A 15723-nucleotide genomic window follows, 5' to 3' on the forward strand; every position below is an offset into this window, starting at 1 on the left:
CCCCATCATCTTCAGATGCAGTTGGAAAATAACTGCATGTCGTGCATTCCCATCCAAGAGGAGTTGAAAACCATCCTGTATTAATGTCACAGTTAACTTCAAATGTTCCCATCTCTCAGTCAGCAGACCTTTCTGGTCAATGTAAATGAAACCTCAAGTTTTCACTGCCATTTTCATCTGACATTTCCTGCAAAAGAAGACTAGACACCCATTTTCCAGAAAAGGAAATTTCTGGATTTCATAAAATGACATGACTGAAACGGAAGACAAAGGTGTGCAGAGGGTGTCAGTCAGCCAGGAGGGCCAGGACGTTCCCCAGGTCTGTGGAGACTGACGAAGGGTCCAAGCAGCAGCCAACGTGGCCCGCCGCTCGGGCTTAGCCAGGTGCGTGCCTCTGCAAGTGACCAGACTGAAGTGTCCACGGGTGGCCCTTGCAGGAAATGGCATCAAAGGCGGGATGATAAATCCCTGCTCTTCTCTAGCCACCGGACGTTTAAGAGCCAGGACACTGATGAGCACCTTGCCTCCTCTCCTTCCTCCTGGGCGCGGGCGGATGATTCACGCACTGTCCTTTAGCATTTGCCAATTTCATTTTCTTCCTTTTTCTTTGCTTCTCCTTCCTGACAGCTCTGAAAAACAAGGTGCTAAATTATTTTCCAGAATGAATACGGTGAATTATGTAATTATGTTGAGGCTTAATTAACTACCGAACCAAATAAGAAAAATAGAAGGAGGGAAAGAAGTTACTGTATTATAAGCGTAAATCCACAGAAGCTTAACCATAATAACAAGAAGATTGCCAGAAGGCTGACCAAGCAAAGTCCTGGAGAATAGAAATGGCTTCGAGAGACGGTTAGTACAGATTCAGAACCATCTATCCAGCACAAACGTGTCACAGAGGTAGAGTTGAGCCAATGTGTTAGGGATTTATTTTCCTCCTGCAGTATATCCATACCCAGCATTTCAATCTCAAAGTCCCTGAATTTCATGTTTTTAGAATGGCCCCAAACATTTGGCAGTTAGCAAAGGTAATAATGAAATAGTACAATGGGGGAAAAATGACGGTGCTCATTTTTAGATAAGCATATTTTATAAGGGGTTCATATTTTTTTTATCATCACTTTGAATATTTCCCTGCCAACTGATGTTAATTAAGAAATCAGAACTCAACATGGAATTCTGAACATGAAAGAACCCGAGGGAGCTTTCCGCCACTGAGGATGGTGCCCAGGGAGTGGGGCCCGGGCACTGAGAGCAGTCCAGAGAAGACTGGACCAAAAGCCCGTGCTGACAGATGCTGGGTCTGCTTGTTCATCCACCCTTTCCATGATTTAGCCCAATCCCATAGAAGATGTTCATGGAGTGTTGGCAGGACGCCTGCTCACTCCACAGGGCTAGGTGGACTCATTCTGATTTTTAAAAAACTCTTTTATTGCTATTTGAGTAAAGGTTTACAGGTAAAGTTGGTTGTCATCCTATAATCCATGCACACTAAGTTTCCTGACATCAACCACAACCTCCACATCGTAACTGCATCCTCCGACCGCCTCCCATTTCCAGCTTCCTCTCTGCCTTCTTTCCCATCTCTTCACTTCTCTTGGGTTTTGCCCCTGGGCACGCGCTGCCCTTTGTAGCGTGTCTGTCTGACTATTCTCAGACGTAAACTCCTGCCTGGTATTACTGATCACCCGATGTGTTGTTGCTGTTGTTAGGTACCACTGAGTTGACTACGGCTCCCAGCAACCTTGTGAACAATGGCTCTGAAACCTGCCCTACGCTGAGCCAGCCTCGCCGTCTCCCACACACTTGACCCCACTGCCACAGTCCCGGTGTCCGTCCATCACATCCAGGGCCTTCCTCTCTTGGGCCGCCCTTCTATGCGTCCAAGCATCACGTCCTTCTCCAAGGCTCCTCCAAACAACATGACCGCAGAATAGGCAACAGTTTATAAATCCTTGCTTTACAGATTTTAAAGGAGCCACATGGCTTCACTTTCTCCAGAATAAACCTGTCTGTTCTCTTGGGAGTCCATGGTATATTCAACACTCTCCTCCAGCACCACAATGCGAAGGCATTGATTCTTCTTCTGTTATCTTTAGTCACTGTCCAGCTCTCAGATACACTGTAAACAATTCAGAAGACCAAGGCCTGGATGGATCAGGTGCACTTTAGGTGCTCTCACAAACATGGACACATTTGCCCTGTGAACCACTTTCATTGTTCACAGGGTTTTTGAAGACCTGCTGTTCCAGAAGTGCATGGCCAATCCTTCTTCCCTGCCTGTGTTAATTTGGGAGCTCAGCTTTACTACAGTATCTGAGGCTCAGAAGGGCGGAGGGTCAGTGCAGCAGTGGAAGACCCTGGCTGAGATTGACCGACACAGTGACTGTGGCAATGAGGGCAGGTGTGTCACAGACAGGTTGGCTCAGGATAGGGCAGGATTCAGAGCCGTTTGTAGGGTCTCCATGAGGCGTAGTTGACTTGACGACACAAAACAACAGTGGACAACACTTAAATTTCAATTTTGTTCATTTGGTCCACAGTGGGAATAAAACAAAAAAAAAGGGCATAATCTTTATCTTGACAGAGCCAAAACAGACAGACATCACCCTCTTCTGCCTTCCCTTCACTTCTTTTAGCAAAGAAATGAAGACTATGAAAGTCTCTGATCACTCAGTGAGGAAGTGGCAGTGAGATTCATTCCAGAGCCTGTGCTCTTACGCTGGAGCCAGTAAACCACGGCCCACCCCAGCCACCGCCTCGTGCCAATTCTGACTCACAGAAGCCTGTGGGAGCAGAACCGTCCATGGAGTTTCTAGCCTGGAAACGTTTACAATAGCAGACTGCTACAGCTTTCACCCAACAGGCAGCTGGTCGGTTCGAAACAAGTACCTTTCGTTCAGCCACCAAATGCTTTATCCCACCATAAGTCACTCAGGTACGAAAAATGCCAAGGACATGGTAATAATTCATTAACTAGTCATGGACCTCTCCAGAGTGCTGAAGAGGAACGATGTCAGCCTGGATACAAAGGTGCACCTAATCCAGGCCACGGTCTTCTCAATTACTTGTTATGCTTCAGAGAGTTGGACAATGACTAAGGATGACAGAAGAATAGATGCCTTTGAGCTGTGGTGCTGGAGAAGAGTCTTGAACATACCGTGGACTGCCAAAAAACCAAACAGGTCTGTCTTGGAGAGGGCGAAACCAGTCTCTACTTGGAGGCTAGGATTTTGAAGCTCTGCCTCACTTACTTTGGGCACGTGGCCAGGTGAGATTGGTCCTTGGAGAAGGATATCATGCTTGGAAGGGTGGAGGGACTGCGCAGGAGAGGGAGACCCTGGATGAGATGGACTGATACAGTAACTGGGGCCCTGGCTGAGATGCATTGATACAGTAACTGGGGCGATGGGGGTTGGTGTGTCCATGGGGGTTGGTGTGTCAGAATTAGTGAGACTGGCTCCAGACAGGGAAGGGTTCAGGGCTTCTTTACATAAGGTTGCTATTTATCACAGGCGACTCAAAGACACGTACAATAACATACTATGAAAGGTTTGAAAGCAGGAATGGCATCCACTTCCTAAATAATTTGCCTCCAGAAACTCTGTGAACTTTGATAAATGTAGATAGCTGTAGAGGGGCTTCAGGCCTTGTGTTCAATGTCAGTTTGAGAACTAAGGTACATTTGATTCAGGCCATGGTCTTTTTTAGTCACTTGCCATACATCTGAGAGCTAGACAATGAATAAGGAAGACCGAAGAAGAATTCCTGTCTTTGAACTGTGGTGTTGGAAAAGAGTGCTGAAGATGCCCTGGATTGCCAAAAGAACGGGTCTGTCTTGGAGAGGGTGCAGTGAGAGTGCTCCTTGGAAGCAAAGATGAAGCTTTGTCTCACCTACTTTGGGCATGCTGCTAGGAAAGGTTATTCCTTGGAAAAGGCCATCATGCTTGGAGGTTGGAGGGATGGTGATGGAGAGGAAGACCCTCCACCAAGTGGACTGGCACAGTGACTGCTGCAATTGGCTTGATTGTGTCAGAGATTGTGAGGATGGCGCAGGACAGGACAGGGTTCAGGATGGCTGTTCATAGGGTCACTATGAATTGTACTCCACTCAACTCGATGGTCCCTAACAACAACAACAATTTTAGTGGTTCAACCCTACTCAATGGTACTTGGTTTTGCTTGACAAGCTTACAAAGTTCCCTATTTACACTTGGCACTACAGATGGGAATAGAAAAATAAAACCGTCATCTTTATACTTTTCTGCATGTTATGTAAATTTCCTCTTTGCTCTAGCCAATTTTTAAATGTAAGATAATTTCCTAGTAAATGATGATTTAGCAAATTTAATGAAGTATAGCATAATCTCTTGATGGCAGAGTCAACGAAGCTAGCACGCCTCTGCAAAAATATTGAAACTAATTTCTCTTTGGCTCATTCACGAATATGCAGGACCGAAAATGAACAAGATAACCAGATCTCACGAGGGGAAACTGAAATAGATGGAGAAGTTTTAAAAATACATTCATCCGAAATATGTATAAACAAAACTTTCTAGACATTAAATCTGTAAACTGTGGCGAATTGAACTGAATATAAATTAATTAACTGTTTTGCTTTTGCCTTAAATTTAAAGCCAGCTAGAGTCTTATTTATGTAACTGACAGAAAGAGCTTTGGCCACAAGGGGGAGCTAGCATCATTCCTGTTCACACCATAGAAAATGAGAATAAGGGAAAAAGAAATTCAAAGAGAACAGCTGTGAAAAAGCATGAGCTTTAAAAAAAAAAAAAAAGGAATGAGCTTTAAAAAACTAGGTTTTATACTATGGATACCTAAAAGAAAAAATCAAAAGCCCCTTCCACCCAGTCTCTGTCAGTTTATGGTGATCCTCCATCATGTTTCTGAGGCTGTAAGTATCTACTGGAGCTGACCACCTCATGTTGGTTTTGAACCACCGACCTTTCTACTAGTAGCTCAACCCACAGCCATTACCCCTCCAGAGCACCTTCTATACGCTTAAAAGACTTAGTCAAGTTATATTTACTAATTCAAAGAATAAAAGTAATTTTGCCTTGTCAATTTTATTATAAATTTTTTCTGAAGAAAATTGTCACCAAGGTAACCACTAGCAAGAGTGTAGCCTGGCACACTGACACCAGGACACAGAATGTAAATCTAAATAGTCTCTAATTTCTAACCTGGAAAATAAAACAGGTCATTTGGTTACTCTCTAACCCTGGAGAAAAGACACAGCAAACTTATTTTTGATGTCACACTGTGTGTTGTGATGTGGAACTGAAGTCCACAAATGGAGTTAAAATTTCTCATTAGCTGAATGTGACTGAATAGAGCTGGACAATGAGTAAGAATGACAGTATAAGAGATGCTGCCTGTGAATTGCAGCACTGGAGAACAGGGCTGAAGATACCATGGACTGCCAAACGAACAAAAGGAACAAATAGATTAAGTGTTGGAGAAGGTGCAGCCAGAGTGCTCCTTGGAGGCAAAGATGATGAAGCCTGATCTCACATACTTAGGGAGTACTTCTGGGAGAAGTTATTCCTTGGAGAGAGACATCAGGCTTGGAAAGATGCGGGTACAGTAAAGGAGAGGGAGATCCTCAACCAGGACGGCTGACATAGTTACTGCAGCAACGGACTTGAGTGTGTCAGCTTGTGAGGATGGCACAGGACAGGGCAGGTGTCAGGTCTGTGTTGTTAATCAGTCATACTCAACTCAATGGCACCTAACAACAATAAGAAGCTGAAAGGAGGCAGAGAAAGGAGTAAGATTCCGCCAGCTGCTGCCAATCTTGGACCTTAGCTCACAGGACCCACTTATTGTGAATCTTTCGAGGCCTCCAACAAGTAAAAACGAAAACCAGAAATCTGAAGACGTAGACTTGAACCACTGACCAACACTAACTGTAGATTCGGATCCCCTTGCTCTAAAAGGAGGCTGTCAACACAGGTATGAGACGGTATCTCATCCAAACAACAATAGCAAAGTTCAACAGGCCAGCAAACAACAAATGCTGGTGAGATGGGAACGGTAAAATGGTGAAATGGTGTAGCCACTATGGAAGGCAATCTGGCGCTTTCTCCATAAGCTGGAAATAGAAATACCACTTGACCAAGCAATACCACTGCTGAGAATATATCCTAAAGAAACCAGAGCAATGATTCAAACAGATACACATATACCCATGTTGACTGCTGTGTTATTCACAACAGCAAAGAGATGGAAACAACTTATGCCCATCAACAAACAAGTAAACAGAAAAACTATGGTGCATTCATTCTGTGGAATAATACGCAACATTGAAAAACAGTGGATTTATAAAACATACAACCTGGGAGAGCCCGAAGGACACTAGGCTGAGTGAAACACCTCAGTCACAAAAGGACAAACAGTGAATAACACCAGTGTTATAAAACAGGCCAGACCTGCGGGATTGGGGAGAGAATGGGAAGAGCGGATAGATAATGAACACTGCATTAGATCAGATGAGGGGAAGAACTGTTGGAAAGGAATATATAATTAGGCATTATATGTATGACAACAATCTGGAACAAGAGTTGCACTGCGGGAAGGCCTGGGGGAGGGGCAAGAGGAGGAGGAAGAAAATGTGCAACAATGGAAAAAATGAAAACATTTTCGATGTTTTAAAAAAAAAAAAAAATGAAACCATTTCCTGGCTTCTGCACTGGAACTAGACAGGCTGTTGCGAGGCTTCCTCGGTGCCCTGCTGTCGACGAAGCGAGTTCACACGCTTCAAACAAACCTGTGAAGCTCACTACTGACTTTCTCAGACTTAGAAGCCTGCGCGACAGCCTCATCAGTTGATTTTTTAAAATTCCACTGCCACTCTGAGTTACTTAATGGAAATAATTATTTAAACTAGAATAAATGTGATGAAAAGTAAATGGGAGAGGCAATTTAAATAGGAGGTAGAGTTCAAGTGGCTGGGTCTTAATGTGAAAAAAATTTCCTAAGGAAGTAAAAATAAATCAAGAAGTAGAAAAGAATTTTAATGCAAACTTAAGATAAACTAATGAATCCTACACACCTAATACTAAGAGAGTTGGGTACTTCAATCATAACTCATATAACACAGCTCAGAAAGTTTTATCTTGATCTCAATGTTTGTGTACAATTAAATGTGAGTATATGGTAATAAAAACCCACTGTGAGGCCTTAGGGGAGAATCTCAGTCTTCTTATCAATAAAACAAGAACACAATCCTTATCAGCCTTTTAGTAAAAAAGAAAAAAAATCATTATAATCACTCAAATAACAGCAACGGTTTCCTTATCATGCTATTGCCACTGGTACATATTTTCTCTGACTTAAAATCAATACCAAATATAGAAAGAAACTGTAAAGAGAAATAAAGAATAATAACAAAAATTTCAAACATTAAAAACTTTCCTAGGGTCTGATTCAATTTCAAGAACTAAGATCATCTGACAGATGTCTTTGGAATTTCACGTTATATTCAGTCTTAGATGATTTCTCCTGCTTCCCCTGCCCCCACGGGCCTCAACCAGATCTGTTTCTAGAGGCCTGGCTTCATGAGTCCTCTAGTGAAGTCCCACAGTGAAGTGTAACCTCTCTTCCTCTTTACAGATGGGCATGTTGTTAGGTGGCATCAAATGGCACTCAGTGTCATCAAGTGATCCTATGCCCACCGACCTGAACCATGCCCTGTCCTGCGCCACCCCCACAAGCTCTGATGAGCTCAAGCCCGTGGTTAGTCACTGTGTCAGTCCATCTTGGGCTTTTTTCTTTCTCTGACTGGGAATAGGAGATAGAAAGTGAATGACTTCCTGCCTTACAATTTATAACTTTTCATGTCTTATCCTGTAAAAGGGAGCTAAATAGCTTAGTGGTTAAGGAGCTGCGCTGCCAACCTAAAGACACGCAGTTCTAATCCACCAGCTGCTCTGTGGGAGAAACATGGGCAATCTCTCATGAGATTTGCTGCCTCTGAATACTCGCTGGAAGGCTGGCTATGATTCAGTTCTGATTCGACAATATGTGACAACAACGACATCCTGTAAAACTGTGAATGTGTTGGCCTCATCTTCACACCCACCCCTCCTACCATCTATGCAAACAATCCATAATCTTTTAATATATGATTAGAGATTGTGACTTTAAAAATGTTGTTAATGTCTTTTCAACAAGAGTGAACTGACTCCTCTGTCAGTTTTTATGGCTTGTTCTGTCTGAGTCACTCAAGTCTAGTAAATAAAATAATTCAACTAACTTGTGTTCCCTCTTCGAAGAGATGTTGGGACAAGTGGTGCGCTTGTGGCCTAAAGCACCGCAGACGAAGCAGCCGTCTCCAGGCCCCTCGCAGGAATGATAGGGAACAGCACAGCGGTCACAAACACTACAGTGAATCCAGGCTGCAAGACAAAAAGGAGACTGTTCAAGGCATCACTCATCGTCACTCCCCATCTCACTAACTTAGAAGTTAAGAAAGCATGCGGAATGTTCACGTTGAGTATTGTGACTGATATATATATGTGCTTATTGTATGACACTGAGGTGGAACCCACTCATAGCTGACCCTCTGGCAGGTTTTCAGAGTAAAACACATCAGAGGAGACTGCCCCTTCTTTGCCAGTGGAGCAGCTGGTGGATCTGACCATTAGGCCGTACATATAGATAGAAATTATAGCAAGAGAGATTCCCTCAGCAGCTCTGATGGCCTAGTGGCAAAAAGCTATGTTGCAAATCCCAAAGGCACATAGTTCGAGGCCACCAGCTGCTCCGCAGGAGAAGGAAGGATGGGCAATTGCCTCCCATGTAATTAACTGTCTCTGAAAACCTGCCAGAGGGTCAGCTGTGGGTCGGGTCCAGATCAACTCTATGGTACACAACAACAAACAACAACATAAATTTATCTATCTCTGATACATATGAAATCAGTTAATAAAACAAGAGAAAGAGGTCAGAATCCCACATAATTCAGTGACCTTCTAGTTGCAGGCCGTTGAATTCAGCCACAGGCCAGTGAGCCGCCAGACCCTGACCCAATGGGGCTGTTGGTGTATCTGCTGTCAGGTGCTGTGGAGCTGGCTGCCACTCATACTGACGCTATGAACACAAACAGTGCCTGCTTCTGCGCCATCCTCACTGTCCTCGCTTTCTCTGAGCCCATCGGTACAGCACTGGGTCAGTCCATCACATCAAGGATTATCATCTTTTATCTCTGACCTTACCAAGCATGATGTCCCTCCCCAGGGACTGCTCCATCCTGTTATGTGCAAAGTATGTGGAGTGTCAACATCCTTGCCTGGAAGGATCATTCCAGTAGCACTTCTAAAACAGACTGGGTTTTCCTCTGGCAGTCCATGGTATATATTCAGTATTCTTCGCCAATACCCTAATTCAAAGCTATCAATTCTTCACTGACTGACTAGGTGGCTCTGTGAGAGAAAGATGGGTAATCCCTTCCTGTTGGATTTACAGCCTCTGAAAATCCACGGCAGGTCTGCTATGAGTTGGTTCCAATTAGACAGCAAGAGTTAGCATTTTTTAGTTCAATGTGGATCATAACAAATTATGGACAACATTTTTGAAGAACGAAGATTCCGGAACACTTACTTGTACTAATGCGGAATCTAAATACAGACCAAGAGACCCATAGTTGATACAAAACAAGGGGCTCACGGTTTACGATTAGGAAAGGTGTGTCGAGGTGTGACACTTTATTTGTTCAGTCTGTTTGTGGAGCAAACACTCTGAGAAGCTGGACTATAAGAAGAATTTGGCTTCAGGATTGGAGGAAGACTCATTAACAATCTATGATATGTAGTAACATAATCCTGCTTGCTAAAATCCAAGAAGACTTGAAGTACTTATTGATGATTAAAGACCATTGCCTCCAGTATGGATTACATTTTAGCATAAGGAAAACAAAAATTTTTCACAGATGGACCAATAGGTAACATCGTGATACATGGAGAAAAGCCTGAAGTTGTGAATGATTTTCCTGGGATCTGCAATCAGTGGGACATGGACAAATTACATCTTCGGGTGGGGGGTTTCAGTCGAGACCTATCTGGAGTCAACAATGACACAATGTTCCATGTAATCCAGTGAATCTGGCCTGAACTTCTGCAAGTTCACTGCTGATGTACGGCTGCAAATGTTTTTCCTCTATCTTCAGCAGAGTTTTACTTGTGTGTAGTATTACTTGATAATTTCTGCATTTGGTCGGGTCACTCTCCTTTGAAGGGGCACAAATGCAGACCTCTTTCAGTCAGCTGCCCATGTATCTGTTTTCCAAATTTCTTGGCACAGAAGAATACATGCTTCCAGCTTGATCTAAATTGGTATTCATCAAGTTCGGAATTTCTAGTATTTCACCAATGCCTCCAGAGCATGGAATCTTTCTTTAACACTACTGGTTCAACAGTATCAGCCCTTAATTACATGCACCCTCTTGTAATGGCTGAACATTGACCAATTCTTTTTGATGCAGTGCTTCTGTGTATTACTTCCATCATCTTTTCATGTTTCCTATGTCATTCATTATTTTGATCAACAGTGATTGCAACTTGAATTCCAATTCTCCCTTCAAGTCTTTCAACTTGAAAAACATAGAGCAGTGGTATTCCCTTTTGGTTTCACAGTTCCCTCTTTGTACATTTCACTATAACACCTGTCCTGTTTAAATTAACTCAATTTTTCATTGGCACAGAGTAAGAATCAACTCATAGCTGACCACCCAGCAGGTTTTCAGAGGCTGTAAATCACAGGGGAGGAGACTGCCCATCTTTCTCCTGCAGAACAGCTGGTGGACTCAAACTGCTTGCTTTTGGGTTGCCAGCACCATTCTTCACACATTAGCCCACTAGAGCTCCCCATCTGCTTAAATAAGGCAAATCATTTTCTCCACTGAAATAATCTAGCAGAATCACACCCCTCATCCCCAGAAAGGAGAGAACTGAGAGCACTCTGAGTGAAGGAGAACATGCAGAACTGTAAATCTTACAAACGAGTAAATGAAAGCAAGTCTCCTTTTCTAAGTACAATAAGGTAAAAATTGTGTAGGATGAAGAAAAACTCTAAAACATCTCAAAGACTCCCAAAGACCAAGTCTTGATACTTACAAGGCTTTACACACTTTTTGCAGAGAAAGCAATGATTCCATTTCCTGCCATCCTACAAAAACAATTTTTAAATTATGTTTAATCTGTCATTAAAAATCTGCTTCTACCATTAAAAATTAAAATGTCTTATTAAAATATATGTAAATTATTCATCCTTATTTCTCATTTTCCTGGGCTTCACAATTAAATACTTTGATTTAGTTTATGCATTTCTCCACTTAACTCATCAGTTTCCTTGCTTAAGCCTCAGGTTCCTTAACTACGAAACTAGGAGATTTCTCTCAAGGCGCATCAAAGTCCACGCTAGTTACAGCAAGCCAATCTGCATGGAAAAGACTCACCAGAAATTTCAAAAGAATGAATGATAACTATTGGGATCCATATTGTACATCTTACAATAAAAGTCAAATCTGATAAATGTATGTAATTCAGGCAGAGACTACGGATTACTGTTCGGTTAATCTGAAATCTGTGAACTAAAGCATATTGTGGAAAGTGTATATAAAACATATTTGTGGAGATAACAAGTATAGGCAGTTTCTAACTTGGGTAGGGTTTCACTGCAAGGAAGTCATAAATGAAATATATATTTTTTGTTTCCATTATTATTGCTCTAGCCCATTATATGGAATTGTTTTGAACAGTAATTCGTAACATGAACATCTGCAAGTGAACACATGAGAACAACAACATCAGCAAATTACGTGCTTCAGTGCTGTTTGGAGGCTGGGTTATTAACACTAAGAGTAACCAAAACAGGTAGTTGGTAAGATAGGGACTGTTACTGTTATGTGCCATCCAGTTGGAATTGACCCACAGTGGACCCTCCAGCAGATTTTCAGAGCTTGCAAACTGCATGAGAGGAGACTGTCAATGCCTCAGGTGGGGCAGCTAGAGTGGATGTGAACTGCCTGCCTTTGGGTTGGCAGCACAACACCTTACTCTCTAGGCCACCAGAGCTCCCTTAGTCAGGGATTACATATATTATAAAACAGAAACTGATAAAAGCTCAACAAGTCAAGAAACAGACTCTCATGAGGTCCCCAGACACCATTCCATGGGCTCCTTCACAACCCCAGAATTTCTTCTTCACTAAGTAACACCTAGCTGAGTTTTTGTGGTAATACCTAGCTTTTCCTTTTACGGCCTACATGGGCATCTATGTGGTGTCAAGGGTTTATTGTTCAAAATTCCTTTTCTAGCCACTGAGTTTGACTTTGCCACATGGAGGGGCAAAGAGAACATGTTAATCTATCAACTAACTGGTCAGACTTGGTTTACCTATGTAAGATTATGTCTAATCTCACCTTTAAATTGGGTGGATTCTGCAGCAGCATATGTATTTCAGGAACAGAGATTCCTGAACCACAGCAAAGAACCAGAGGCCTAAAGTGAGACAGAAGTGACCTGAGTTCTGCTACCCATGGAGCCAGAGGCAGAGGCTTTCACACAAGCTCTCTGGAGGACTGAGGGAACTCTGTAACACTGACCTTAACCTTAAGGCTGAAAGTCAAAGGGCCTGTCACGCTTGAGAAGCTATCTGGGCTGAGGGATTATTCCTGCTGAATTGGGCCTGTTAACTTCCCTTATAAACTCTGTAATCATGCTATGTTTCTGTGACGTCTGTGTAGCTACTATAATGGAATTCTGATCCAGTAGGGCAGTAGGACTGGTGCTAGAATTAGTAGGAAGAGGTGCAGGAGTGTTTGGGGCGGGGGGGGGGGCTATACCTGATCTTTTGGGTATTAGTTTTGTGTTGTGGATGTTACTGATGCGGGCAGGTACTCATTGTGGAATTAGCAGAAGTCAGATTCAGCTGTCCTCTTGCTGCCTTCACATTGCCCTTGTTCTTAGTACAATCCTTAAATTCTATTATTTTTGTTCTATCCATTTTGAACATTATATAATATAGATGTAATCTATAGAAATGAAGTATGTGGACAATTTCTAAGCTAACTGAAAGAATATGTCAATCCATGTGCTACACAGGTAAATTATATTACTGTAATATGATTACACAAGAAGAAGAAATATACTTTCTAGCAGTTACTTAAATATAATCTTTTCTTTGGGAAATGATTTGTGCCAGTGTGGCAAATTAAGCTTCACATGCCCTTTCTACCCAGATGTAGTTAAAAAGAAAACAAACTTCAGTTTCTTAAGCAATAGAGGTATGTTCCTTGTCTGGAGTTCCTGGGTGGCAAAACTGTCACTCACTTGACTAGGTGGCAAGTTGGTGGTTCAAACCTACCCCCTGGTGACTCAGAAGAAAGGCCTGGCAATCTGGTGCCAAAAGGTTCCAGGCTTGAAAATTCTACGGAACACAGTTCTCTGCACATAGGAGGTGCCATGGGTAGAAAGTGACTTGATGACAACTGGTTTGTCCTTTTGTATTGCTTTGTCTCCTCAGCCTTCTCTCTTGTGTACAAAGCAGGGAGTAACTGTACCTAATTCGTATGACTGTTGTGAGCATGAAATGAGTCAATTCATACAGAAGCTTCTGGAAAGGTTCTACACATAGACTTGCATAATATATGCTGTTATTACTCAATGCCTTACATGAAACACACAAGTGTAATTTTATACACACACACACGTGCATATACAAATTGAGCACTCATTCAGTGACTTATCTGAAACACTCACACATTTTAACAGTCACACACTACTATAAAAAAATGAACTCAAAGAACTAAAGATGATGAAGGCAATTATGTGTTTTCAAAAAGCCTACTGACCTCTATAACTATATATTTAAAGTAGAACTAAACAATGAATACACATACTGATGCAAATTAAAGTATTAACAAAGATAGCTGCAAACAAATGAAATTAGTAAGTTCAAAGAAAACTATAAGCACATATTCTAGAAGAATGCCGTACCTTGGATGTGCAAGAATTACAGTGTTCACAGTGTCGATTCTCTAAAGAAACACAGCGCTGGCACAAAGGGCAAAATCTAGAATAAAGAAACAAATGCCAAGACATCACTGAGAGGAACAGAGCAGATCCAAGTTTATAAGACATCTATCAGAAAAACTGGATATAATCTAAACACAACTCAATACAACACTGTGGGCCAAACTGAAAATTAATCAATGACATACATGAGTGAACAATAAGCATTAAAGGCATCTTCTTTTTAAAGAGGTGTTTTCTTTTTGGAAAAACAATATTATTATTTTTAGTTTTGCTCACTAGTTTACACCTTGTTCAGCAATTCTTGCACCAGCTGCCCAGCGATATCGCTTACATCCTCCACAAAGCGTGCGCGTTCTTACTATTTCCCTTGCTGCATGTTCTGTTTTTTCAGTGATTCATTCTATTCAAGCCCCACTGTGATCTTACCTGTACCCTTCTTCGGTTGGAAGGATTATTTTACTAGGTGGAATGTTTGTGAAAATCCGCACAGGAGACTGTCGACGACCTGTCTTTCCATGTTTATACTGTGCATGGTTTTCATAATCTACCTAGAGATTTTCCAGGAGTGCGAGAAAGACAAAAATTTACTCAAATTAGTCAATATTCATTAAGATCCTGTAGCCAAGAAATGAACATATGGATAGCAAGGTACAGGCTAAGTCAAAGCATTTAATATGAAAATTTTTACTACCAAGGTTCACTTATTATTTGTTGTCACTTGTTGTTGAGTTGACCACTACTCATAGCCCTGAACCCTGCTCTATACTGAATCAGTATTACTGTCTCTGACATGTCTACCTTCATTATCTGTTATTCTGTCAATCCATCTCATCCAGGATCTTCCTCTCCTATGCTGTCCCTCCACCATTCCAAGCACGATGTCCTTTTCCAAGGATTGGCCCTTCCTGGTAACATGCCTAAAGTATGTGAGTTGGAGCTTCAAAATCCTTGCCTCCAAGAAACAGATTGGCTTCACCCTCTCCAAGTGAGACATGTTATTTCTCTTGTCAGTCCATTGCATATCTGATACTCCTCTCCAGCACCACAACTCAAATGCATCAGTTATTTTTTTCTGTCATCTCTGGTCACTGTCCAGCTCTCTGACAAATAACAAATAATTGCAAAGACCATGGCCTGGATCAGGCACACCTTGGTCTCCAGACTAACACTGTTGCTCTTTAGCACTCTGGAGAGGTCCCTGACAGCAGATTTTCCTAATGCAATTCATCTTTTGATTTGACTGCTGATGCCAAGTGTTTTGATTATGGACCCAAGCAAGCCAAAATTATAAACAATCTAAATCTCTACCTAGCACAATGCTGCCAATTGGCCCAGTGGTGAGAATCTTCATTTTCTTGATATTGAACTTCAAACTATACTGCAGACTACAGTCCTTGACCTTCTGCAATAAATGCTTCAGGTTCTCCTCAGTTTTGGCAAGCAACGTTGTGTCATCAGCATAACGCAAGTTGTTGATGAGTCTTCCTCTAATCCTGATGTCACATTCCTCTTCATAAAGTCCAGCTTCCCAAGTGATCTGTTCCACATATAGACTAAAAAGGTATGGAGACAGGACACATCCCTGACACAGTCTTTTTTCCTGATTTTGAATCATGCAGTGTTTCCTTGCTCTGTTATGATGGCTGTTTCCTGGTCCAAGTATAAGTTT

At 42.1% G+C, this 15723-nt stretch overlaps 1 protein-coding gene across 1 annotated transcript in view; it reads right to left on the reverse strand.

The window, feature by feature from the left end:
- Window positions 1–493: 493 nt before the first annotated feature.
- The window catches only part of ZCCHC4 (zinc finger, CCHC domain containing 4), a 64888-nt gene continuing 49658 nt past the window's right edge, over window positions 494–15723 (reverse strand). The window contains exons 9-13 of the mRNA XM_006899278.1: window positions 14481–14602; window positions 14016–14091; window positions 11133–11184; window positions 8276–8417; window positions 494–629 (exon numbers count right to left, since the gene is read on the reverse strand). Coding sequence (XP_006899340.1) covers window positions 494–629; window positions 8276–8417; window positions 11133–11184; window positions 14016–14091; window positions 14481–14602 — 528 coding nt within the window. The remainder of the gene's footprint in view (window positions 630–8275; window positions 8418–11132; window positions 11185–14015; window positions 14092–14480; window positions 14603–15723) is intronic.

Source organism: Elephantulus edwardii, unplaced genomic scaffold, assembly GCF_000299155.1.
Source record: "Elephantulus edwardii isolate Elephantulus edwardi_28Jun2011 unplaced genomic scaffold, EleEdw1.0 scaffold00251, whole genome shotgun sequence".
Classification (NCBI taxonomy): Eukaryota; Metazoa; Chordata; class Mammalia; order Macroscelidea; family Macroscelididae; genus Elephantulus; species Elephantulus edwardii.